The sequence below is a fragment of the Cheilinus undulatus genome, linkage group 7, assembly GCF_018320785.1.
Source record: "Cheilinus undulatus linkage group 7, ASM1832078v1, whole genome shotgun sequence".
Classification (NCBI taxonomy): Eukaryota; Metazoa; Chordata; class Actinopteri; order Labriformes; family Labridae; genus Cheilinus; species Cheilinus undulatus.
The window spans coordinates 18,576,777-18,602,611 of record NC_054871.1 but is presented as its reverse complement, the minus strand read 5'-3'; the positions used below and the strand labels follow the sequence as shown (position 1 = coordinate 18,602,611).

The 25,835-nt window shown below is 38.4% G+C and overlaps 3 protein-coding genes across 6 annotated transcripts in view; all 3 read right to left on the bottom strand.

The window, feature by feature from the left end:
• The window catches only part of LOC121512582 (cAMP-specific 3',5'-cyclic phosphodiesterase 4D-like), a 129,369-nt gene extending 129,188 nt beyond the window's left edge, over positions 1-181 (bottom strand). For all 3 annotated transcript variants that reach the window (XM_041791918.1, XM_041791919.1, XM_041791921.1), the window contains exon 1: positions 9-181. The gene's annotated coding sequence lies outside the window, so the exon portion shown is untranslated. The remainder of the gene's footprint in view (positions 1-8) is intronic.
• A 923-nt stretch (positions 182-1,104) lies between these two features.
• LOC121512468 (mucin-2-like) lies at positions 1,105-14,967 on the bottom strand. 2 transcript variants are annotated; one of them, XM_041791748.1, is made up of 4 exons: positions 14,864-14,967; positions 9,733-10,332; positions 8,169-8,338; positions 1,105-3,728 (listed from the first exon to the last, which is right to left on the bottom strand). In XM_041791748.1, the coding sequence occupies exons 1-4, from the start codon at positions 14,922-14,924 to the stop codon at positions 3,684-3,686; spliced, it is 876 nt and encodes a 291-aa protein (XP_041647682.1). In that variant the 5' UTR covers positions 14,925-14,967; the 3' UTR covers positions 1,105-3,683. The 2 variants fall into 2 exon arrangements, with proteins under 2 accessions (XP_041647682.1, XP_041647683.1); XM_041791749.1 differs by having other exon boundaries at positions 9,733-10,293; positions 14,864-14,938.
• A 2,277-nt stretch (positions 14,968-17,244) lies between these two features.
• LOC121512222 (mpv17-like protein 2) lies at positions 17,245-24,075 on the bottom strand. The gene is made up of 5 exons (XM_041791388.1): positions 23,886-24,075; positions 20,709-20,870; positions 20,429-20,505; positions 17,760-17,888; positions 17,245-17,367 (listed from the first exon to the last, which is right to left on the bottom strand). Exons 1-5 carry the CDS (start codon positions 24,073-24,075, stop codon positions 17,245-17,247), a joined length of 681 nt encoding a protein of 226 aa, XP_041647322.1.
• Positions 24,076-25,835: the final 1,760 nt, after the last annotated feature.

Here is a 25,835-nt window from a genome sequence, read left to right as displayed (position 1 = left end):
TCGCTCACCCCAGCGTCCCTCCGTCTTCTCTTGCGGGTTTTATCCACGTCCAGGTAAATTCCTCTGAACCAGTAGTGGAAGTCTGTCAGGTAATACTGCTACACTTATCGCTCTTTTCCATTTTATTGCTGCGGGTCAAATCAGTTAGTTAGTTTAGACTTCAAACTCCGCAGCATGCAGCGCCCTGTACCCCGCCGTCACTCTGACGTCGACGCGCGGGTCACATGATAGGAAGTGTAGCTCTGATGTAAACAACAGAACAGAAGAGCCATGCTCAAAGCTCGAGTTTTTCCTGACTTGACCTTCTGACTTTACTGCCCGTTAAAATCTATCTATCTATCTATCTATCTATCTATCTATCTATCTATCTATCTATCTATCCTTTGAGCCATATTGGCATGATAACTTGGTTATATATGAATAAGATATTTTGTACGATAACAGAGGAAAGATGCCAGTATGAATTTGTATATTAATAAAAAGAAATCAAGGTTTAACCATACAAATTACAGATTGACATTATTGTTTTTCTAAACAAATTTACAGATTAGAAGGTAAAATAAAGATTACAAAGTTAGCAATTATAAATTCACAGAAATTCTCCTCTTTTAAAAAAATACAGTCATGTGCATGAATTTTAGGCACACCAGGCTACTAAGGATCAATCACAGGCCTGATGTGCCAAAACCAAGGGCTGGAGATGGGTGTAGTGGGGGGGGGGTCAAGCTTGACAAACGTGTGATGCCGCCAAGGTCAAGCTCGATGGCATCTCTTTTGTCCACGCTTTTTTTTTTTTTTACCTCTGGCAATCTGCCCAGAGACCGCAGTTTACGTGCCCTTAGGACTTAAACAGTACGATCAGGGGCTTCGTGGCTACCCTACTACCTACTACCACACATGATACTGAAATGAATCAAAGTTTATTTTATTTTTTATCTTTATTTAAACTCCAAAATCATTGAGGGCGAGCCCTCATTTACAATGACGTCAAGCAAAAAAATAATGAAAATGCATGATATCAAACATATTCAAAAGACATAAAGTACATCAGTAAGTTAAAAATACAACATATCAATCAAAAAAGGCACATCAAAGTCAGGTGAAACAAGTTAAATCAGAGCACAAGAAATCCAGCATTAATAATTTTGAAATTTATTTGTTTAAAGAGATTGCTTTGAAGATATTTCTAACATCTACATCTCTATATTCTAATACTGCATCATTCCTGCAGCAGTCAAAGGGATGTAGAGGGTTTGTTTTTATTTTATAAAAACTGATTATATAGAGATTTTTTCTTAGGCCGTGCTTACAGAAGACATCCACCCCTTACCCACCCTAAAGGTGTGGACTTTGTTAGATTATTTTCCCTTGCCTCTGATAATGCAAGGACATCCAGAGCACGACTGGGGCTGTGTTAATCCTCCTTCCCGTCTGATGGTGCCCTCAGGCAGCTTACTTGCCAAATCCACACTTTACTTCAGCCTCAATTTTGATCCAAACACGCTTAAAAGTTCTGCAAAGTACTGCATTTGTAGACAGTCCTGTTCATGGTGGCGGTGTGATGTTTGGGGCTCTTTTTGGTCACAACAGGTCATGGAATGTGCTTTGACACTTGCACACTGTTGAACTTCTCCCAGCAGATATAGAAACTTCTGTTCATTGTTTGCCCGTTTTTTGGTCTGCAGGTGAAAAGTGGATAGAACTTGTTTCTGATGTCCTTGAAAAGAGGACAGGTGGTAAGAAGTTGGAGCTCTGTTTTTATCTCAGGAGTGCATGTGTGAAAACAGCTTCAGCAAATAAGCAACAAACCACTGTGCAAAACTTTAACATACTTATTCTTAAAAAAGATGCCCCTCACATTTTATAGACATCTTTTAGTAGGTTGTAGAGAAACTGGGCCTCTGTGTCTTATTAGTCTGTCTCTGTGGTGATGTTAGACTCAGACATTCTTATCAGGACACACATTCATCCTGACCTCTTGGGTAATCTTCACCATCAAACAGTGAAGACAACACAATTTATCTCAGGAGTCTGACTCATCTATCAGGGGAAACTGTTCAAGTGTTTAGATAAGACAACAGATAAAAGGATGTTGTTTCTGCTGCTGTCCAAGCTGGTGAATCAACACGATGTTTTAAAAAAGCAAAAGATACCACATTTGTTGTACATTTTAATATTGTTTTATTGAAAACTTGCTTCTCTCTTTCATTTCTCTGACAGTTAAGCATTAAATGCACAAATAAAGGCTAATCCGAATCATTTTCACCCCCATTTACAAAACCATGATTTAATCAAATCCCTGAGTTTAACACAATACACTGCAACTACATTACTTGACCAAAACTGTTTGAAAGAAATCTGTATACTTAATTCTTCCCTGAAAGAAAGAAGATTCATTTTAGAGAGGGATATGCTGGACATGACAAAATGGAATGAATCTGCATTTCAGGACTTAATTAAGGAAAACATGATGCAGTAAAAAACTCAGAGATAAAAAATAAATCATGTACACTTGTTCATTCTTACTGCAGCCATGTAACTATTTATACATTAAACAACATAAAGACATATTTGAAAAAGCAAATAACATTCATATAACCCAACCTACACTGAATCTGCAAATACACTACATGGACAAAAATATTTCGCCATACCTGTTAACTGAATTTAGGTTTTTCAATCAGACTTGTTGCCACAGGTGTATGAAATCAAGCACCTAGCCATTCAGTCTCCATTTTCAAGCATTTGTTAAATAAAATGGGTCGTTCTGAAGAGCTCAGTGACTTCAAACATGATACTATGATGGATGCCACCTTTGCAATAAGACAGTTTGTGAAATTTCCTCCCTGCTGGATATTCCACACAGCTGTAAGTGATATTATTAGAAAGTGGAAGCGTTTAGGAACAACAGCAACTCATCCACAAAGCAGAAGACCAAGGAGTCAACGACTGCATGGTGCACAAAAGTTGCCAACATTCTGCTGATTCCATAGCTGAGGAGTATTAAACTTCCACTGACATTAATTCAAGCACAAAAACTGTTTAGTCCAATACCAAGCACCTGATGGAGTAATGTAAAGCCCACAGACACTGGCATGTGGAGCAGTGGAAATGTGTTCTGTGGAGTGATGAATCACACTTATCTGCAAAAACAACTCAAAACTGTGGAAAGACTTCCAAGAAGATTGGAGACTGTTAAAGCTGAATGGGGGGGGGGACCCATTTTGAAATTATTATCTTTTAATCCAATGTCATTCCAGTCCCCACTGGTGTAATGATAAGGTGGCCAAGTATTTTTTTTTCCATATAGTGTATGTTAATCTCTAAATATTACAGAAACTTAAATGTGCTGCATTTTTATTAAATGACATGTTATGTGCAAGAGTGCAAAAGGGACCTAGAATAATAAAAACAATGACATCTGTGCATGTTAGGCAGAGGAAACCACAGATGAGTTAGTGCAACAGTTGATTATGCTTCAGAGGCTAAATCAGCAGAATTTAAAGCGGCCAAATGAGCACACCAAAGCTGAGACAGAAATATTTCACTGTCACGGACAAAAAATGCAATGTGAAGCGATGAGAGCCAGAAAGAAAATCATTGTCTGTTTGTGCTGATGTTGTGGAAATTTCTGACAGGAATGTACTCCTGCTGGTCTCTGGTGTCTGAAACAGTCTCCTGGGTCATTTAGCGTAACGGGCAAACGGAGACTCCTCTGTCACTTTGCCCTGAAAAGAAGAAAGGAGATAGGAAAAGGGATCAAATGAACACAACTTACTTAAATAGCCCACATTGCAGGCCTTGTTTTTAATTACGTGACTGATTTATATGTTTAATTTCATCCTCTCTCGGTTTCAACTTTTCTCTTCAAGTTGGGGAAATCCCATCGTGATTGGAATGAAATTAAGTCAAGAGACTGACCGTGTAAACAAGAAAAGTTCTGTCTTGTGAGGTTAGAATCAAACTCATAAAGGCCTCTTGCAAAAACAAGATTTGGTGAGAGAGAAAGTATCCACTGCCAGACGTTTATGAGTTTGTCTTGACATTTACAAAAGGTCAACATATTTTTTTATATTCTGCTTTGAATCCTCTCTGTAGTGTCAGTGTGCATGTTTTGATCTATGTTTAAAGCAGAAGACAAGTACACTCATGTTATGTTAGCATGCGTGCTTTCAAAACTTGACAACATGAAAATCTCTGTTTAATGCCTCAGAAAAAATAGTCAGAATGACAATAGAGAAAGAACACTGGGAAGAAGTCCAAAAGCACAAACATTGTATTTTGCTGGACAAACTTTTAACATTTTGACATATTTCATTAATTAGGTTAGGTCAAATTACAAGAACAAATATTTCTAGCCTTTACCTTGTCCATTTGAAGAAAGTTAACTGTGTTAAATACCAAAAAGTATTCCTCCTCTCGGATATTTTACCCTTTTATTGATTTTATAAACCAATCATGATCAATTTAATTTGTTTTTTGACAGAAAAATATAAAAAAAATACTATTTAATGTCAAAGTGAAAAAGATTTATGCGAAATAATATCAGTTAAATAAAATGTGTTACGCAAAATAAATGACTGCATAAATTTTCACCCTCTTCAAGTCAGTATTTAGTAGACGCACCTTTGGCTGCAGTCACAGCTCTGAGTCTGTGTGGATAGGTCTCAATCAGTCTTGCACATCTGGACACTGCAAGTTCACTCCATTCTTCTTTGCAAAACTGCTCAAGCTCTGTCAGGTAGCTCAGGGATCAGGCGTGAACAGCCCTTTTCAAGTCCTGCCACAAAAGTTCTATTGGATGGAGGTTTGAGCTTTGATTCGGCCTCTCCAGAACTTTCACCTTGTTGTTTTTAAACCATTTCTGTGTAGCCTTCGTGGTATGCCTTGGGTCATTGTCTTGCAGGAAAACAAATCACCCAAGTTATAATTCTCTTGCAGACTGAATAAGATTATCCTCCATGATTTTACTGTCCTTCACAATGGTGTTTGTGGTGATGTGCAGCGACAGAGTGTCTCGTCTGATGGCCAAAAAGCACTATTTTGGTCCCATCAGATCAAAGAACTTTATTCCACTTGACCATGAAGTCTCCCACATGCCTTTTGGCAGACTCTAGCTGAGCTCTAATGCGAGTTTTCTTCAACAGTGGCTTTCTCTTTGCCATTATCTCATAAAGTATTGTCAGTTAAACAACTCAGGCAACAGTTGTATGCAGTCTCTCCAATCTCAGCTGCTGAAGCTTGTAACTCCTTCAAAGTAGTCATGGATGTCTTGGTGTCACCTTCTTGCACAGTCACTAAGTTTGTGAGGACCTTCTGATCTAGGCAGATTCACACATGTGCCATACTCCTTCTATTTTTTGATGATGGATTTAACTGAACTCTGGGGGATGTTCAGAGACTTCTACTTTTCCATAACGTTTTCTCTGAGTTGCTTGGAGTGTTCTTTTGTCTTCATAGTGTAATGGTAGCCAGGAATACTGAACAATCAGTGACTGGACCATCCAGACACAGGTGTCTTTATACTGCAATCATTTGAGACAAATTCACAGCACTCAGGTGATCCCAGTTTGACACTATCAGCACCAATTGGCTGTACCTTTGTTGAATTAGGTCAGTCACTTTAAAGGGGGTGAATATTTTGCAGTCACTTATTTTACATTACATATTTTTATTTAATTGGCACCTGGACATTAAAGAGGTGTTTTTTTTCTTTTTTGTTAAAAATGCCAAATTATATTGAATTATCATTGACTTTTAAAATGATTAAAAGGGTAAAACATCCAAGGAAGTGAATACTTTTCATAGGCACTGCAAGAGCATGTCTTTCCTCACTCTTTCTCCCTATATTTCTTGCCTCTCTTTGGCTGTCCGATCTATTAAAGGCAAAAAGCCCTATAAATAATGTTAAAAACTGAACTTCAGTGTGAAGATGTGTTTAAATCTGCTCCATATGCATGAAAAATAAAGATCACCCCTATGAGTTTGAAAACAGTTGCCACTGAAAGCCTTGTAAAGCTCTGTCATTCATTAAACCTGCCTGTTATCGGATAATCGTCTCCTTAGCCTGCAAAAATAGCTGTTTTTATGTTATGGCCATATGTTGTCAGAAATGCATGGTTCATGCTGTTGCATATGTGTAGCTGTGCACAGAATTCTTTTTACAGTGTCACATGCCCATAAAGATTTACAGATAGCTGGAGAGAGAAGTTACAACCTTGAAGTATTTTGCTTTTGTCTCTGAAGAGAAATCTCAAAGCCCTCTCAGGGTGGAGACCTGAAGCTTGGTTATACTGTATAGAGTCTGGCCACTTGCTGATTATCTGATGGAGCTCTGAATATAAATTTTAATTTCTGGAGAACTGACTCCGTCATTTCAATGATCTGCTCTGTTTCACACACAGGGGCTTCCTGTTTGTGAGAAAAAAAGAGAGCAGCAAACCACCGTGTTCACTGCTGAGGAAGGAAGAGGTAGAAATGACACGTCTGATAAAACGCATGACGAATGCCAGCCCTCGCTTACTGTCAGGGTTTGACAGTTCAAATACATACATAAGATGCCAGATTGTCACTTCCTGTGTTGTCCCTTTGTCACATTTTAAGAATACATTCAAAGACATTGTTGCCCCCTGCTGATGGAAAACAGACAGCTTGCACACACAAAGCAAAGCCTAATTACAGTACATGTTCTTAAATCATCATTCACTTAAAAATACCTCCTTGATTTTTTTTTTAGTCTCAACCATTAACTTACTGCTTCTTTCTTTGCCTAATATTGATAAAAGAAGTTTCTTCTGAACTCCATTGCAACAGCACATAATGATTAAAAGGTACAGAAGTTTGTGTCAAGTCAAAATGGAACACCTGCAAGAGTTTTAATGCATGAATCCACCAACCAAAAATTTCAGGGGGGGGAACTCTGTCACCTCACTCATGGTGTACAAGGATCGGAGAATAACAACTGAACTGTAATTGCATAAAAATGTATGCAATGTTTCATATTATATTTATATTAAATAGAATTCCTAATGCATATCAATTTATGACAACAGTAATTATATGATAGGACCATTATTAGAAGGAATCACACACAATTTACAAAAAAGAACACTTAATTATATACAATAGTAGAATGGATAGACATGTAAATATGTATCTATCACAGAGTCACAACCATGATCTACTCAAAGTAGGCTTTATTTATTTGCTGAATATCTGTATTTATTAAAATGTATTAAATTAATTGGTTTCAAATGGACTTTTCTGGAAAGTCTTACAACCAACCCACCGGCATTAATTACTTCCATCTATGGGGTAAGTTTGCACATTTCACTTCAGTCTCTTTCAGCGCATTTTCCAAAAAGCGGTTCAATATAAAAAACTCAATTTGAGTGTTTTTTTTTTTTTTTCTGATTATTGAGCCAAATCCAACAAGTAATGGATTGTGCCCCGCTCTCCCCCATCACCTACAGTGAGTCTGAGGGTTTTAGAATAACTTTCAAATATACGCTGTCAAAAGACACCTTGAGTGGTTAAAAACAGCATTCAGTTATTCTGGGTATGCTTGAGTAGACACTTGAGACTAATTTTACCAAGACTTCTGAGACCTTGTCTTCAGCAGATAGAGAGCTGAAATTAGATAAAAGTCAACATCATGCAATAAAGTAAAAAGTAATCTACTCGTAAAATTTTTACTTAAAATTTGACAAGTAGATTTGCAGACCAGTACTAGCAATCTTAACTAGAATAACTGTACTTTTACTTGAATACAATATTAGTGTACTTTTTCAACCTCTGATATAAAGTCAAAATTGTGAGATAAAAGGCGTCTTTTTATGTATTAATTATGATTTACAATCTAATAATTCTGTCTTTTTATTATTTAGTTACTCATGATTTTGACTATTTGATCTCATGTTTATGACACACTATCTCTCATTAGGATTTTCCCCTTGTTTTATTTTTTCTTTTTTTACCTGGAATAAATGAATTTCCATATATTTAAGTAGGCCTACAGTATAACAGGCTTTTCTTGGAGCTACCCTTTCCACCACTGCTAGTAAGGCTAGCAGCGTCATTTAAAAACTGTGTACCAACTCTGTGCAAAATACGATTGGAGTAAATAGTAAAAAACAATGTTAAATGTCTGTTTTTGTTTTTTATCTTACCAGGGGAACATCTTCAAGCCTCTCAAACTTGGACCTTGGTGATTGGATACATTTCAGGGTAGCGACCACCAGCACCAGGACGAAGACGATACAGAAGATACAGATGATGGCGACGAGGCCGGGATTTTCCGCTAAGTCTCCTTTATTCCAAGGGCCTGCACTGCCTGAGGCTGAGTGAAACAAAAAAAGTTACCTTCCAGGCTCATTTTTGCGGCCTACTTTCTGACTACTCAACGAACAAAAGCTGAGACGTAGACATTTGCCAGCAGAGGTCCCCATGGTGCTAAATGTGCTACAAGCTATAAAAGCAGCAGGTAAAACTTAGAAAATGACTGTTACTGCTTCTTTTAACTTCTTGGCACACCGGTGACTAAACGAATGTTGACAAACAGTTTTCATATCCCTGAATCATACTCTTGTTAGAGGAGACTGTCTTTTATTATTGCTTTTTAGTGACTGATTTAGTTACCAGCTAGCCTCTTTGCTAGCTGTATGAGGCTAATTAGTAGCTAATATAACACTATCACTATCATTTATTTTAATGTTTTATTTTTCCTGTTGTGTGCTTGTTTTACTTGTACTGTCTACATGATGTAATGATATCTAACTATAATTTTGAGTTAAAACTAAAATGACTTTATTTTCCTTCTGAGACTGAAAATTACAGAGGAGGATAAGAGCCACTGAAAAAAAATTTACATAACTTTTTTTATTTGTAAGAAAAAAGTCAGAATTCTGAGGTTAAAGTTGGAAATTTAAGTCAGAATTCTGACTTTTTCCTCAGGATTCTTAACCTGACACGCCAAATGGATTTGTTTCACACATCCATCTGGGAATCCTTCAATGCTAAGCGTTTGGGAAAGGGTAGAGGATTGAAAAAACTTGGAGTGTGATTGGATGAACGTTCTGTCTGTCACATCTTTACAGGCCAATCAGAGCAACAAAACACGTGACGTAGCTGCAACCAAGGTGCGTGTGCGCAGCTACCGAGGAATAATGCAAACTATGGCGACTATAGACATGTCAGTACACGACTTTTGTCGTTTTTGAAAAGAAAACAACTCACTGCTGTTCTTTGTTCATCAATAACGAAGAAATGTCGTCAAGTTCTGATAAAACTGGCGCTTTAGCAGCATCCACGCTAAGCTCTCTGACATAATTGCTCCGGACTCTTGTTGCTGCTTGCTTACGTCACGGCTCCGCCACGCCTGAAAATACTGCTCCTTGTTTAAATTAAGTAATTTTTTGATCCTTTTAATTAGATATAGGTCTCATAAAAGTATGTTTCAAATATAATACAATAGACTTTAAAGGGTTAATCTTCTGACTTTAATCTCAGAATTCTGACTTTTTCTCACAAGTAAAAAAAAATTATGTTTCAAAATTATTATTTGTTTCTCAGTGGCCCTTTTCCTCTTCTGTACAAAATACAGCTTTGAAGCCCATATTGAACTTTATTTATTTAATCCCAGAATAGTTATCTTTTCTGCTTTCTTTTCAGTGTTCAATAAATCGAAGTCTGATTCAAGAACAGTAGTGCCTTCAGCTTTGACAGTAGTCTAACCTGGGGCTGTGGTGTTTGCTGAGGAGGTTGAAGTGATGTCCGGTGTTTTTGGCGCTGATGTTGCTGTGGATCCAGGGGAAGTTGCCGTTTCGGATGTCAGGTTGGATGTTGGTGACTCAGGAATTGCACTTGTTCGTGTTCCCTCTGTCTTGTTGGTAGTTTGTGGCGAAGGCAAAGCCAGAGGTGTTGTTGATGCATTCCCTGGAGTGAATGCTGTTGTTGTTGTTTGGTTTGTTGAAGTTGTAGGCTGCTGTGTGTTGTTGGTGGGTTTTGATGTGACATCGTTTTTCTGTGTCCCTGTCGATGTGGTTGAGTTCCCAGTAGTTGTGTTTGTCTCTGTGGCCTGTTTAGCTGGAGAGGGGCTGGTCGTACCTGAAGACAGAGTGGTGGTTGTACCTTTTGAGGAGTGGGTTGTACCTGCAGATGGAGGGATGGTTGTACCTGCAGACGGAGGGATGGTTGTACCTGCAGACGGAGGGATGGTTGTACCTGCAGACGGAGGGATGGTTGTACCTGCAGACGGAGGGATGGTTGTACCTGCAGACGGAGTGGTGGTTGTACCTGCAGAAGAAGTGGTTGTAACTTTAGATGTGGTGGTGCCTGCAGAGGAAAAAACAGCATGAAAACTGTCAGTTACATAACATGATAAAGCAAGTTGTGAGAAATGTGTTGTTATAGCCTGGTTACAGGTTTAAGAGGTTGTCTGAAAGGCAAAACAGTTAAGAGAGTACTGGCTGCATATGGTAGCACATCAGCTTTGAGAAGTCTTCCTTAGAGATTCATGATATTGGTATCGGCAGATATGAACATCTCTGCAGATTTTTACAACTGATATTGTGGCTGTTAAAATCTGCCACAAAAACAAATAAGTTTGTGAGTTTTGGGCTGGACCAACAGACCTAAAATGTACATCAGCTTATGTCTTTTTCTTTATTCATCATCACTCCTTAAAGGACAGAATCTGTTCATTTATTCATCTGAAAACCTTAAAATGTGTGTTTTCAAGACTGAAGTTTTAGGTCTAAAGTACAATCAAATATCAGTATCAATAATGGTATCAGCTAGAGTTATAATGCATCCCAAATTGTGCTCTATATTCAGGCTACTGTTAATGGGACTGCTCTTTGCTTATTCTCCAGTTACCTTCTAGATCATGAGTCTTGTATTCTGTCCTGTGGTGCACCTCAAGGTTGTGTCCTGGGGCTCATTTTATTCCCTATGTATATGCTGCCTTAAAGCAGTGTTCCCCACCATTTTTTTGTAGGCCCCCCATAACAAAAGTGGGGCCCCGTCAGGACCCAAGAGAAAAGAAAGAGTGACACACTGCCATCAAAACTCAACATAGATTTTAATTGTTTCACTGATAAAACCCTGAAAAGGCCTATGCATGCTTTTCTTATCAAAAGACCTTTGTATGAATTACTTAATAACTTCTTTATCGTGGTTTTATTCAATATTTGCAAATCTATTTTTGGCAGCCTCAGAGCAGACAGAGCCTCGTTCCCCCGCCTAGGATTTTTGGCACCCCCTTGGGGAGTCCCAGACCCCATGTTGGGAACCAATGCCTTAAGGTCGTGTAATAAGCAGTTTTCATACCATTTGTATGCTGATGACATTCAGCTGAAAATTCCCTGATGGAAGCCTGATGGCATTGATGACGTCGATATCCTGCTCAATTGTCCGTCTGCTATCAAAGACTATTAGTGCCATGAAAAAGCACCAGTATTTATTTCAGTTTGTTTCATTACCAATTTAAAAATCCTCACAAGAGCTTTAACATATGCTTACTTATTTTAGAGTGGCATAGCCATTAACTTTACTGTGATATGGAAAAACAGACCATTTAAAAAAGACACAGTTCAGAGCTGTTGTAAAGACTTTTCTGATTCAACTGTTTAGTCCAACCTTTTCTGAACTGTGTCTTAATGCTTCACAGTTAGCAGCACTGTTTTATTTATGGACAGCCCATCAGTGCATGTGGTCCCGCCAGCTTAAACTCATCAGTCAGTAATCAAAGATTGTTCAGCAACACTTACTGCCATTCCAAAATTTACAATATTGCTTAATTCAGGAAATGATCTGTTTCTTGCTTGGTTATCAAAAGGAAGTAGCCACCATCGTTCCTTTTATCAAGAAACAAGTCTTAACATGACAAGTTTGTTAACAAAACAACAAAAAATAAAGTTTAATACTGTTTTATACCTCTGGATTTCAAAAGTTTCAGGATGCTTGGTGCCATCATAGCTGAACATTTCTACCTTACAAAATTCCAGTAGGTTATAAATGTGTTCCATTAAACAATTATGGCATGGAGTTCATGTACTGGTTATGCTTTTGTCATTTTATTATTTCCTTTTTATTTATTTTTTGTGCTTTGCAGCTCAGTTAAGTGCTCAAACACCCCTTCTTCAAGCAGATACCCCACACATGATGTCCATGTATTATTTAAGGCTAGCTCAGATTATATTTTATTGATTATTTAGGAAAAACTCAAAACCAGGAATGAGTTTACACATAGCAACTAAGGTATACAACATTAAAATGCTTCAAGATTTTTTTATAACAGGTTTAAAACTGTTCTGTCTAACATTATTTTAACAATTGATACAAAGATCTTTAGTCCAGTTTTTTTTTTACCAAAGCTATCATGAGATTAACGATGGAGCAATTTTACACACAAAGATGTTCAGTGCAGAACTGTAGTTGTGCTAGTGAGTATCTCATTGTGAGATGAGCACCAGAGCTGAGTATGTGGGTTGCACCCATGAAAAATTTGCCAGATCTTCTCTGCCAGTGCCAAACAGCTTATTCTGCCATTGACTCTTGTTTATTTTTGCTTGGTGGATTGGATGATTAAAATCCGAAGAAGCAAGACACATTGGCATTTTATCAATTTATTCATTTAACAAACAGGATGGTAGGATGGCCCATTCTTCAGCCAGCATTTGTCACAAATCAGCCAGTGTGGTTGTGTTGGTCAGTCTTGCAAAACAGCACACCCAAGCTGATCCCACAAGTGTTCAATGGGGTTGAGGTCAAGACTGCTGGTAGGCCATTCCATCCTCTCCACTCCCAAATTCTGGAGGTAGTCTGTGATAAACCCCGCTCTATGGGGGCGAGTGTTGTCCTCTTGGAGGACAGAGTTCTGTCCCAGACTGTAAAGATACGGGATTGCCACTGGTTAAAGAATCTCATCTTGGCGCGCCAGTGGTCGAGTGGTTAAGGCGCACGCCATATACGCAGGCGACCCGGGTTCGAATCCGGCCCATGGCACTATTTCCTGCATGTCTCTCCCTGCTCTCCTCCCTGTTTCCGACTCTATCCACTGTCCTATCTAATAAAGGCCAAAAATAAATCTTAAAAAAAAAAAAAGAATCTCATCTTGATTTCTCTCTGCATTGAGATTGCCTCCTCGTTTTTGCAGTGAGGGAGACGCCGCCCCACACCATCACACTGCAAAGGAAGATGTAGCTCTATCGGTGCAGCAATCAGCAGAGCACTCTACGTGTCTTCTCCACACTTTGACCCTACAATTCTACTGCTGTAGGCAGAATCTGGACTCATTGCTGAGCACAACATTCCTCCATATGTTCAGATTCCAGTGCAAGTGTTGCAGACACCAGCGTGAACAACCTGGCAGGCCTATAAGACCAGAGATTGGCTGCCGACAGTCTGTTCTGGGTTGTCTGGGCAGAGAGCCTTCGGACACATCATCCTGCCAACCTTGACTGAAAATCTGTAGGAGACAGCCTATGGTTCCTAAGTGCTGACAGGGTGAGGAAACAGTCAAGACAAGAGTCAGTAGTAACAGCAGAATAAGCCGTTTGGCACTGGCTGAGAAGATTTGGCAAATTTTTCTTAGGTGGAACCCACATACTCAGCTCTGCTGCTCATCCCACAAATGCATGTTCCTTACAAACATGGCGCCATTTAAAAGTGAAATAAACAGTCTTTCCAACTTCGAGGTAAGTTTAAATGTGGCTCTTTATTTGTGAAGGTTGGGGTAGATTTTATCAGAAGCATGCTGCAGAAGCAGATCAGAGCATTAATTAAAATTTAATTAGATGAGCCAGTTAGTTAGCAAACATTCTCACCTCTAGTGCACTAAATAGCTAGCTTTAGATTATATCATTCATGTTAAACATGCATTTTTAATCTGTGATTTTATTGAAGCGTGACAACTTTGACATAAACCTTAGGCTGTGACTGTTTTAACTGCATTCACAGGGGCAGGTTTGATAAATCTTCACTTTAAAATCAGAATGAAAGCAAAGTTCCTGTTACAGAAACATTTAAAAGCAATCCGTTTTTTTTTCCCAGCCTCTGAGTAAACTCCACCTGCTGATGAAGATGTTGTCCGTGGTGATAAAAAGCCCTATTAAAGCTTCAAACAGGCCCTGACGTGAGATAATGTTTTGACGAGAGCTAATGAAGCTCTTTTTTATGGCGTCATTGAGCTGTGGTTCATTTTAAGGTTCAGTTTGTAGACTGTTGACTCTGCAGTGTGTTTTAATAAAGCAGCATTAACAGTCAGGGAATGATTTGTTTTCTCTGGTGTTACACACAATTGTGAGGCATTGTGTGTGTGAGTCCATTAGCTGTGTTTGCAGAGGTAGCAGACGCCACAGTAAGTTTAGCTCACTGATTAAATATTTAATTTACTCTCAGACATGACTTTCCCATTTACCTTAAGTTACTTTTTTGATTCATTAAAATCAGCTTTTATTCCTATAAAATGACTTGTATAATATCAAACTTTAATGGATGGATTGGTTTGTAAATTAGTCATTAAACATACATGAAAATATGATGCTTGAAGGTAAGTGTTATTGATATAAAAAGATGTCAAACTTGGCAATTTTTAAAGCAATCCAGCCCTCAGATTTTACTATATGTTGCTTTTGAAATTACTCGTTTGTAAAATAATTACAATATGACCAAACTACAGTGCTTTCCTGCATTTGGAGAAACATCAGACTACCTCACACAAGCGTGCTCAGCCTTCTCTTCACTGCAGGAAGCTTCCTATTTGCATGACTTTGCATCTTTTAAAGACTCTGAAATAACGATCAGGTAGTTCCTTAGAGTATCACATTAGTTTCACTGGAAAAATGCTGCAGTGTTGACTTACCTGCACAGAAATTGACTGTGAGCAGAAACACCAGCACAGTGAGGTGCATCGCTGCAGGCATGTTGAGGAAGGAAAAAGCTGGCGGTCATATCGATGACTTTCATACACACAGAGACTACATCCTTGACAGCAGGATGTTCAGAGCGCCTGAGGAGGAGCACTCTAATCAGTGGGGTGGTGCATATCAAATCCTCCAGGCTGGTTAGTCAATGTTTGAACACAGCTCTGTATTTGCTTATAGCGACAGCTGAAGATAAAGATCCAAGTTTTAACGAATTAGTCATAGTTTACTTTGGTGGTGTCAAATACTCAGGAACTAAGAATAATTTCCTGGCACTGCACTGTGTATCAATTCTCCTGACCAGTGAACTGTAATATCCTATATAATCCGGATGAGGATGCCAAAATTTCTGTTACTTTAAATTTTTTTAAAACCACCCATTTTAAAACAATGAAATCTCTGTTGTCTTATTTATTGATTAAGCTTTAAAATTTATCAATCTTCAGTCATGTTTGATCAAAATTTACAGCAAGAGTAAGAAAGAGAGCAGCGGTAGGCCATTGAGATTCACAGGTTGACAAATGATATTTCCTAAATCCTTTTGCTGATCCTCATTCCTTACATTTTAAGGTATCTTTTAAAAACTGAATTTTAAGGTTGAAACAGCATTTAAAATCCGGAATCGATATCCGTATAGGCTATAATGAATTTGTAAATCAGTATAAGATATCAGCAAATACCTCATGTGGTGCATCCCTTGTTTAGACATTGTTCAGGAGTTTTCCTGTAATTGTTGGTGCTTTAGTACAAGACATTGTACAATTTTAAGTACCTAGAACTCCTAGAACTGTACTGAAGTGTTAAATCCTGGTATTGTGACACCTCTAACCCTTCATTTTCTCTTATTAAAGACCGTCCACTACAAGGACAAGCCTGTACACCTAGATTAAGGGTTGACTGATATTGTTTTCTCAGTGCCAGTTATTTATGCAGATATCCATACTTATTATGAGTAGTTCATGAGACCAAGATGCATTTATTATGAAATAAAAAATGATTTTACAGGAAAACGGGCTGATGCCATATGCTCACTGTGTCAGTGGCACCAGGGCTTATGTGTTGATCAGCCACTGTTTATATGGCATTTAGCCATCAGGTTGTATTGCATAAAGAGCTTTTGTGGAGAGCGAGCATAAAGCCAGAGGGGAAACATGCTTGGCAGTAGAACCAAAGTAGCGTGCCTTTTGATTAATTAATTTTATTGATTATCTGTGAAATAGAATGCTGATACTGATACTTTTCCAAATGCCATATATCATATATATAGCCCATAATCAGTAGACCCCTGACATGGGGCGTGCAGCATAACCACTAGACTACTGGTACAAAGTTTGTACATTATCTATTCAGAGAAAACTGTAAAACATCCTTAGCTGGTTTCTCTTTCTGTGAATCTTCAGACTGTTATGTTGAGTGCAGGTGTGCTGAATGAGGCATATCTGTTTGTTGTTTTACAGTAGAACGTAAGAAGCATTTAAAAATCTATAAAATTGCATTTTCTTTTAACATTGGAAGCCAAGTACATTTGTCTCCATATTGAAAATGCTGTCTCAAACTAGATAAACCTATAAACAGCTACACTATACTGCTTTCCATTATATTAACTATATCAGTAATAATGCATAACTTAAAAACAAACAGAACAAGTTATTAAAACATTATTGCCTGGTTTTGATTTTTTTTCTACTGTAAAATTCTGCCTTTAAAGGGGATTTTCTGAAAGTTGAAGAAAACACAATATCATGTTGATCTGCCATCACATATTTTTGAGGGAAAGCTGCAGGACTACAATATTTTCAAACACCTACCTAAATTTATAGACACAAATGAAATCAACAAATTCATGAAGAACTTTTCCTGTTCACTATCATGTAATATTTGAAAGGTGATTTTATTTCCTTTTTGCAAAGAGTCTGTTGAATTTTCACGTTAAATACATCATACTAAGGAATAAAACACAATAAAACAAAAACAATTCATCAGCGTTCAGATTTTTTCTGATGTATGCTTGTTTTAAAGTTGTTAGATTGTTAACAAATGGGTTAATGATCTCTTCAGTATATCTTCTTACACTTAAATTCCTTAAAGAATGGCAAGAAATCAGATCGTACCACTTGCTCTCATACTGGGGAAGCATTTGGTAAAGCTGCTTCAAAACAAATATATATGTAAAAACAAACAAACAAACAAAACAAGACTTTTTTAACCTTTCATGAGTGCTAAGATAGAAAGGTGAGTTTCCCACTATTGAAAATGTTACAACTTACATGTATGTACCTTGCTGAATTAAGCTGCAGTTGAACTAATCCAAACATAGATATTAACATGACTGACAGTGAAACTTTGATGTTTTCTCCTCCAGAGGTTTAGATGCTGGGATCACTTCCTGCTGTACGTCCACAGCACTGTTGTCTGATGTTCCTGCAGAGTGGTGGCTGTCATCCTAAGAGCACAACAGAAGGCAAAATGTTTTAAAATATATAAGACATAGCACTTATGTTACTTTAAAGCTCCTTACAGCGTGTATTAAATCTTATATCTTTGTTCAACGACTGTTTCTAGACCAAAAACTCTCATCCTCATTCTTTTAACATTTAAACATTTCACTTATTGTTAATCTTTGCTGTGGAAAATGAAAAAAGTCTGTTTATTAATATGCTGTAACTAACTTAAATTCACCATATTCATATCAACTCAAAATAGCCTTTTTAACATGTGTTACAGTTACTAAAAAATATAAGGAGTAAAAGTAATAATGATAGCAAACACATCATTCTTTTCAAAAAGATGTGAAAACACAGACTGTCCCTTTACTCTCTGGTCTGTTTGACTTACTCTGTGTTTAATGTAAGACATGTAGGTGTCCCATCCCAAGCTGATGAGGTTGACGTACATGACCCGAAATTTGGGCGAGAGGAAGTAGAAGCTGATCATCTGAGAGGCGGGCCAAACACACCAGTCAGCCTGTGGGGACAAAAACAGGTAAATATAAACAGACCTGGATAGATTACTAAGCACAAACAATGTTAAACCCATACTGTATAGCCTGTTAAACAGGTTAGGAAAAAAACATGGGGTACGAACAAAGAAGTTGGTTTAACTGACTGGGAGGTTTGATTTTATGTGTGTTTTTTTTTTTAAACCAAGTCTGTAATTCTGACACTCAGCTGTTGAGCATTCAAGATTTCTGTTTTCACTTTTTTGACAGCATTTTACACCTATTAGGATGAAGGAGCAAGGGTTAAGCTGTAACTTAAGATTACAATGAAAACACACTTTATGGACAAAGTATTTGGCCACACCTGTTAATTATTGAATTCAGGTGTGTCATCAGACTTGTTGCCACAGGTGTATAAAAACAAGCACCTTTGCAATAAGACAATTTGTAAAATTTCATCCCTGCTGGACAGTAACCCAGTTGCACAGTAAGTAGCTGGGTTTCCATTATAGTTTTTTGCAAAATAAAAGCGATATTTCTTAAATTTCGACTAATTAACAATCGTGCTTTAAACGTGTTTCAGCTGAAGGGAGTTTTGGGCATGAGCCTCGCAATTCTCGCAAAATCTCATCTCATGTAACTCCCTGCAAGGAAGCTGGATGTTTAAACCTGTTGTGTGTTGGTACGATTATGATTACATCGGCGGCTGCCTTGATTATTTTGAACAAAAGATGAAGGCAAATGATGATAGTTCAGAGGCAAAGCCTATATGTCTGGCAAAAGCCACGTATAAGGGTAAAAGTATATGTATGAGTGAACTGATCATGTGACACCGTACATCACGTCCTGTGACTTGTAAATGCGGAAAAAGTGTTACCTTTGCACTTTTGCGATATATTTCTATATCAAAACGTCTAAAAAACCTCCTCATGAGAGTGTGAAAACTTTTTTACGATATTTGAGAGGTTTTTAGAAATTCAGATGTTTCCATTAACAGGTTTTTATTGCGCAATTTAGATTTTGCGCATATCTAAGGGTAATGGAAACGCAGCTGATATTATTAGAAAGTGGAAGTTTTAAGGAACAACAGCAACTCTCTGCTGGTTCTTAATGTAAGCTCAAATACTGTGCAGCGGGAGCTTCATGGAATGGCTTTCCATTGTTGGATGGTGTGATGTAAGGCACACTGACACTGGACTGTGGAGCAGTGGAAACGTGGTCTGTGGACAGATGAATCACGCCTCTCTGTTTGGCAGTCAGAGGAGTGTATTTGGGTTTGGCAGATGCCAGAAGAACATTATCTCTGTGACTGTATTGTGTCAACTATGAAGTTTGGTGGAAGAGGAATAATGGTATGGGGCTGTTTTTCAGGGTTTGGGCTAGGCCCCTTATCTCCATTGAAGGTCAATCTTAATGCTTCAGCATACCAAGACATTTTAAACAATGCTACGCTTCCAACTGTGTGGCAACATTTTGGGGAAGGCCCTTTTCTATTCCAACATGACTGTGCCCCAGTGCACAAAGTAATGACTATAAGGATATGTTGGATAAGTTTGGTGTGGAGGAACTTGACTGGTCCACACCCTCATCTTAACCTCATCGAGCACTTTTGGGATGAACTGGAATAGAGGTTGTCAGCCAGGCCTCCTCATCCAACATCAGTGCCTGACTTGTTTATAATCATTTTATCATTTTGTCATTGTCAGGGAGAGGGAGCTAAATCAGAACGTCAGGCTTTCTTGTTTCCAGTCCAATTTCATCACTACTCTTATTTGTGGTCACATTTTTTGCTGTTCCCAAGAAAATGAGATTACAGATACAAGCAGTCGAAATGGGTTTCCTCATACGCATGCTGATCTCAAGTAAGGGGGTCAAACTTTTGGAGGTAGGTCAGAGAGAGACCCACTGATCCTTGCATTGAAATAAGCCAGTTGAGTTAGTCTTTGGATATTTCTTGAGGCCCCAGTTAGACCAAAAGACACATTAGAGGGACTCTCAGCTACAGCATGTGCTTGTCATAAAGGAAAATAGGGTGTATGACCAACATCTGTTTGGTTTGTGCTTACAGAAGAATGAATGTTTGCTAAGCTTGTGGAAAATTACCAAATAATTGCCAAGTTATTTCAGCCTGGATCAAAGTTGTTGACAACATGATCCCTACATATACACCAATATCCCAACTTAAAGAGCTTTGAATGGCAGCTTCTTCACTGCATGGAGGGAGTTGCTCCTGGTTTTGTTTGGTTCCTTTTTTGGTTTCAGGATAGAAACAACTAAACTGATATGAGCCTGTAATATAGAGTCTTATTGGTAAGATGTTGAGGATGTACTAATCATGTTTGGATACTGTGTACAGTAATATGATGTCCAGCAATCTGTTTTCCAAAGTGTCTTAAATAAACACAAACCAGACACAGTAAAGTTACAATTTAGATGCTGAAACTAAACATTCAGTTTCTGTCTCCTAGTTAAAAAGCAAAGAACTCTTTGTAAGACTGATATGTAAGCACATTCATTCTGATACAGTGCAGAAGATCCTCAGCTCAGATATTGCAGGTGTACTTGCCTTATAAAATTCCCAGAACTTTTCTTTAAACTCCTCAAATCCATCAGATAAAGATAGACCCTCCATGATATCCATACCTGCAATAAACAGCATTGCATGTCAGCTGTGCGTCAGTCTGCTGTGTTTCATTTACACATCAGATAAGATCAGACTGGAAGTGAGCCAAATTCTTAGAAACTGCATGCAACAGTCATGAAAGCAGATCTCAAGCAGTGTGTTTATGAACTACATGAAACAATAGAGAAAACCGCTTACTGCCAGAAACTCAAATCCTTCTCACCTACAAAATACCACAAAGCCATAGCTGGTGCAGCAATAGTCTGATCCAGCAGAACCTTCTTGCTCACTGTGCTCAGAGCTGTTCCAACAAACCGACGGTCTATCCAGACGTACCAGTAGTGCATCGGGGGACCCATGGAGCAGCCTGACGCAAACATGCGGCCTGGAGGGAGAAAGAAAGAACAAGATGTAAAAGATTAGAATGTTAGAGATATTTGGTCAATAGTACCAGCAAAAAAATACTGTTTGCTTTTGAAAATGTAGATTCAATTTGTTTGCTGGCCAGGACAATAGAGCAGTTTTGCAATTTTGTAGGATGTTAACATACACATTTCATCTTGAGGTTAAACTGGTGGAGGTCTGTGAAACCAATATTTTCAAATTGGTCTTTAAAATACAAAAAGGGGCTCACAAGGACAAGTTCTTTATCTACAGGTGCATCTCAAAAAATAAGAATGTAATAAAAAAGTTTTTTCCTTTCATTGAATTCAAAAAGTGAAACTTCCATACATTCTGGATTCATCATTACAAAGTGAAATATTTCTTTTTTTGTTTCAATATTAATGATTACAATAAAAGATCTACTATCTCAAAGTGTAAGTTTTTATGCACTCAGTATTTAGTTAGATCTATTTTTACACAAATTACTGCATCTATGCTTTAATGGCATGGAGCCAATCAGTCTGTGGCACTGCTGGGGTGTTATGAAGCCCAGGTTGCTCTGATAGCAGCCTTCAGCTCTTCTGTATTCTTGAGTCTGGTGTCTCTCATCTTCCTTGTGACTTTTCCCCAGAGATCCTCTCTGGGGTTCAGGTCAGGCCAGTTGGCTGGCCAATCAAACACTGTAATACCACAGTTAGCACACCAGTTTCTGGTAGTTTTGGCTTCACTGTGGGGATGCCAAGTCATGATGGAAAAGCAAATCAGTATCTTCCATAAGCTTCTCAGCAGATGGAAGCATAAAGTGCTCTAAAATCTCCTGGTAGACAGCTGACGGCGTTGACTCTGGACTTGATAAAGCACAGTGGACCAACAGCAGCAGATGACATGGCACCCCATATCATCACTGACCGTGGAAACTTCTCACTGAATTACAAACACCTTGTATTCTTTGCCTCCACGGTCCTCCTCCAGACTCTGGGACTATGATTTGGACCACATCTTGGGCCCATTTCCTGGACCCGCCTGTGTGTGTTGGCTCTTGATGCACTGGCTCTAGTCTCCTCCTTGTGAAGCTCTCTTAAAGGTCTTGAATCTGCTTTGTTTGACAATCCTCTGAAGGCTGAGCTCATCCCTGTTGCTTGTTTACCTTTTCTTACCACACTTCTCCCTTCTGGGCAACTTTCTATGAATATGCTTTGAAACAGCCTCTGAGAACATGCTGCCCTTTCAGCAGTGACCTTACCTTCCTTGTGCTTAAACTTATTTTGACTTTTATAAATTTCAAAGGGTTTTTTGCCCATAGTTTGTTACTGGTGAAAATGAGTTGACAGTTTATTTACAGAATTTATGCAAGTTTAACTTTTTGAAGAAATTCCAAGTTCATAAACTTGGATTTTTAGGAGATTTATGGGTCAAATTAATAAGTGGACTGAATAAAATTTACCTGAAACTAACTCTAGGCTGCACCTCACTGTAGGTTTATGCTGAGTTAAACAGGAAGTTGCATAATATGACTAACCCAACAGATGAACTACAGATCCCACCTACAGCCCAGCTTGAATGCATTACTCAATATGTTAATTTTTTGGCTCAAGTTGTGCAATTATTATTATTATTATAAAAAAGTCATACAACATTAATTTGGGCCAAACATGGCCCAAATTAATGTCCAGTTTAAGGTGTTTCATCATCTCTCTAAAATCTTCTCAGAGGTGGACTCTACTTGTGATAAATGCAGGCTCTCACCAGCGTCCTTAGCACACTCATTCTGCTGTTGCCCTCATCTGTACACTTACTGGTGCTCAATCTTCCAAACTCTCTCTGGTATTTTCAAAAGTGTAGTCCAACCTGATCCAGTGATTGCTGTCTTTGACATAATTGGAGAAAAGAACAAGAATCTTTCAGGAACTATTCTCAGAATAACAAAATTTGTAACCCTGTTAGCACGCAGGCTGATTCTTCTCAATTGGAAGTCCCCGCATACACCTAGCTGGACCCACTGGATGAGGGATGTGATGCAGCACCTCAAGCTTGAAAAACTCAGGTATACATTGGATGACTCTTCTGATAAATTTGAGAAAACATGGAAACCATTTATGGAGTACATTAAAACTAAGCTCAATACCCCACAGAGCTGAATGAATGTAAAACTTGAAAAATAGTCATAATTAATAACTAACTGTTGCCTAAGTACCACAACATTTAATGTAACATCTAGTTTCTTTTTTTCTTAAGTTGATGTAACAGCTGCCTACACTGTTTTTGTCAAGTTGTGAAGTTGGTTTTGTTATGTTTTATGTCTTTTGTAACTAAAAAACGATAAAAATATGTTAGTAAAAAAAAAAAAAAGTCATATGACATTAACTCTGCTGAACTTTAATCCAGAAAGGTTTCATGAAGTTCAGGCCACCAAAACCTTACCCAGCTGTTGCAGTTGGCCTCGGTCACAATAAGAACCTCAGTTATAATTCAAGGTGCTGTAAAAGTAAATGCATTTGATATTCAATTGCAAAAATGACTGAGTCTAACACCTAGAAAACAGCTTCCTCCTTGAAAAAAAAGGATGGACGGAGTGCTTCAGTCCCACACTGGCACCACAAAAGTTGCTCGAGCAAAAGTTGTCAGAAATTTTTGAATCTTTGTTATTTTTTTCAATACTTCCTTGACACCACATGTCGCAGAATGATATGTTTTCTTTTATTTTTAGTGTTGGATGGTATCAAAAAGTATGGACACTTAACTAAAGAAAACTTCACAATGATGCAGGTGTATAGAAAAGGAATAAATCCATCCAAAAAAAAACAGTTTGCTGGAGTTTACCTACATTTTTTGACAGCTAAAACAAGAAACTGCCAATATTTGTTTCTTGGACTTTTACTTTTGCTGCTATGGTATCAAAACAGCTGTTAATAGTGTTGATTTTTACTAGATTTGCACTGAAGTTTAAATTCAGATATTGTTACAACTATTAATAAGACATAATCTTTCCCTTGATCTTCCTTTCTCTCTTCCTCACCTGTCCTCATCCAGTCGTAGCTTCGGCCCGGCTCCTTGTGATTCTCCCAGTTCTGCTGCACACAGTCTCCCAGCGCCAGCAGGCCTCCTCCACTCAGCGTGTTGGTGATAAGCAGGTACCTGCTCTTGAACATCGTCCGCCAGGTGAACCGTAGCCGCACCATAAACTCTTTACCCACCCCAGAAAGCATGTTGTTTGGACCTCAGAGGGAACGGTCATCAGCTAGAGAAAAGAAGAGCTATACAGCAACAGGACCCTTTTTTGGCACTTGGGAAAGGACAAAAAGTATTCTAAACACAATCTATATACGAATAGCCTACAGAAGATTGTATAAGTTACCCAATGAGAGCGAGAGACATTGTAGCCACACCTCTAACAAAGTGATTTTAGATAAACATACAACAAATACATACAACAAACAAAAACTCATCTCCGAGCCACAAAACAGGTTTAAAGGCTCTCAGACTTTCTGCACACACACGCATACCGGCTCTGCCTAGAGCTTTTGTTTCTCACAGCCAGTATTCACTCAGGGCACAGATGGTTGCAGAAGCATCACTTTTATAGATATCCCCTTCTTTTCTTGTCTTTCCGAGTTTGTGTTCAGGTGAAATCAAGCTGCTTTGAGCCAAACTCTCCAAGGACAAATATAGTGACATCATCACTATTTCCCAAACAAGCTTTTCTCTTTTGGGATGGTGATTCTTTATAACGAATCCATCATTAACAGCATATATTTACCCATTCATTTCCTATTCCAGAGCCAGCAATTCATAGAAGAAGAGCCTGCAGAGAAATGTGAACACGGTCTTCAAAATGATCATAGGCCATCCTCTTCTCTCCCTGTCCTCACGTGCGATCAGTAAATACTCCAAAAGCTCTTTCTTGGTTTTTCAGCACCATGTCCTACACGTGGTCTGGGACAGCTGCCCTCAGGTAGATGTCTGCATCACCCTGCAGCAAGGTCTAACTGAAGAAACATGTACCTTTACACGTAACTTCTGAAATCTATTACCTTTGATCAATTTCCACATATCTTTAGGCCAGAATTCCAAATTTTGTTTGACTTAAAGCTTTGTAGATTTACACACCCTCGACTCTCAAAACATCATTTCAATGTCAACACATTATTGTATTCCAATCAAGCAAAAAGACTGTTTTAGTTTTCTGAATCAAGGGTAGCCTCACACTAAGCCCAATTCCTCTGTACCGTGCTGAAGCAGGCTTGTTCCACTCCCCAGTCCCCAGTCCCACTGCTGACCTGCACTCACACTGCTCCGAGCCTAACCAGGCCTGGACACGGATCTATCATCACTGTTATAAGTCAAGCAGTTTACAAGAGCCTGCAGAATGAAAAAATACACAGACAACATGGGAGTACTTCACTCACTTTGTGGCTTGTTATGAGTTGCATTAGTCAGGTGCTTTCTCTAACACTCCGCCATTGTATCTATGTGCAGTCCCTGCTTGGTTTGGGGTAATACGAGTGTGGGCCAGTGCAGGAGTGTGGAGGGAGGACAAGCATGCTTTAGCATTGGCAATTTGGCAATTTTACCTTATTTTAAACCCACAGTTTTAAATATTGGTGTAAAAGTTGACAGTGATTTTAAATTAGATCAACAAACTCTGTTGTTACATCCAGTTTTTATCATCTGGGGCTTTTATTTAAGATTAAATTGGTTTTATCTTTTAACGACTTTGAGCGAGTAATTCATGCTTTTATTTCTACACAGTTGGACTATTGTAATGCTCTTTACATTGGTGTTAACAAGGCTTCCCTCGCACGCTTACAGTTAGTCCAAAATGCTGCTGCTCATCTTTTAAACAGGTACAGGAAAACATGAACACATCACTCTGATCCTGGGGTCCCTCCACTGGCTCCCTGTTCATTATAGAATTTATTCTAAAATTGTATTGTTTGTTTTTAAATCTTTAAACGGATAAGCACCC

Bases quoted from the DNA above. Each gene is read 5' to 3' on its own strand.
- LOC121512222 (XM_041791388.1), bottom strand. From the start codon at position 24,075: ATGCTTTCTGGGGTGGGTAAAGAGTTTATGGTGCGGCTACGGTTCACC. The intron at 17,889-20,428 runs GCAAGTACACCT...TTGTCCCCACAG, and splicing joins AGTTCTGGGAATTTTATAAG to GCTGACTGGTGTGTTTGGCC. The intron at 17,368-17,759 runs GTAAGTCAAACA...TTGTGCTCTTAG, and splicing joins TGTCTTACATTAAACACAGA to GATGACAGCCACCACTCTGC.
- LOC121512468 (XM_041791748.1), bottom strand. From the start codon at position 14,924: ATGCCTGCAGCGATGCACCTCACTGTGCTGGTGTTTCTGCTCACAGTC. The intron at 10,333-14,863 runs GTAAGTCAACAC...TTTCCTCTGCAG, and splicing joins CACAGTCAATTTCTGTGCAG to GCACCACCACATCTAAAGTT. The intron at 3,729-8,168 runs GTAAGATAAAAA...TCTTCTTTTCAG, and splicing joins GGCTTGAAGATGTTCCCCTG to GGCAAAGTGACAGAGGAGTC.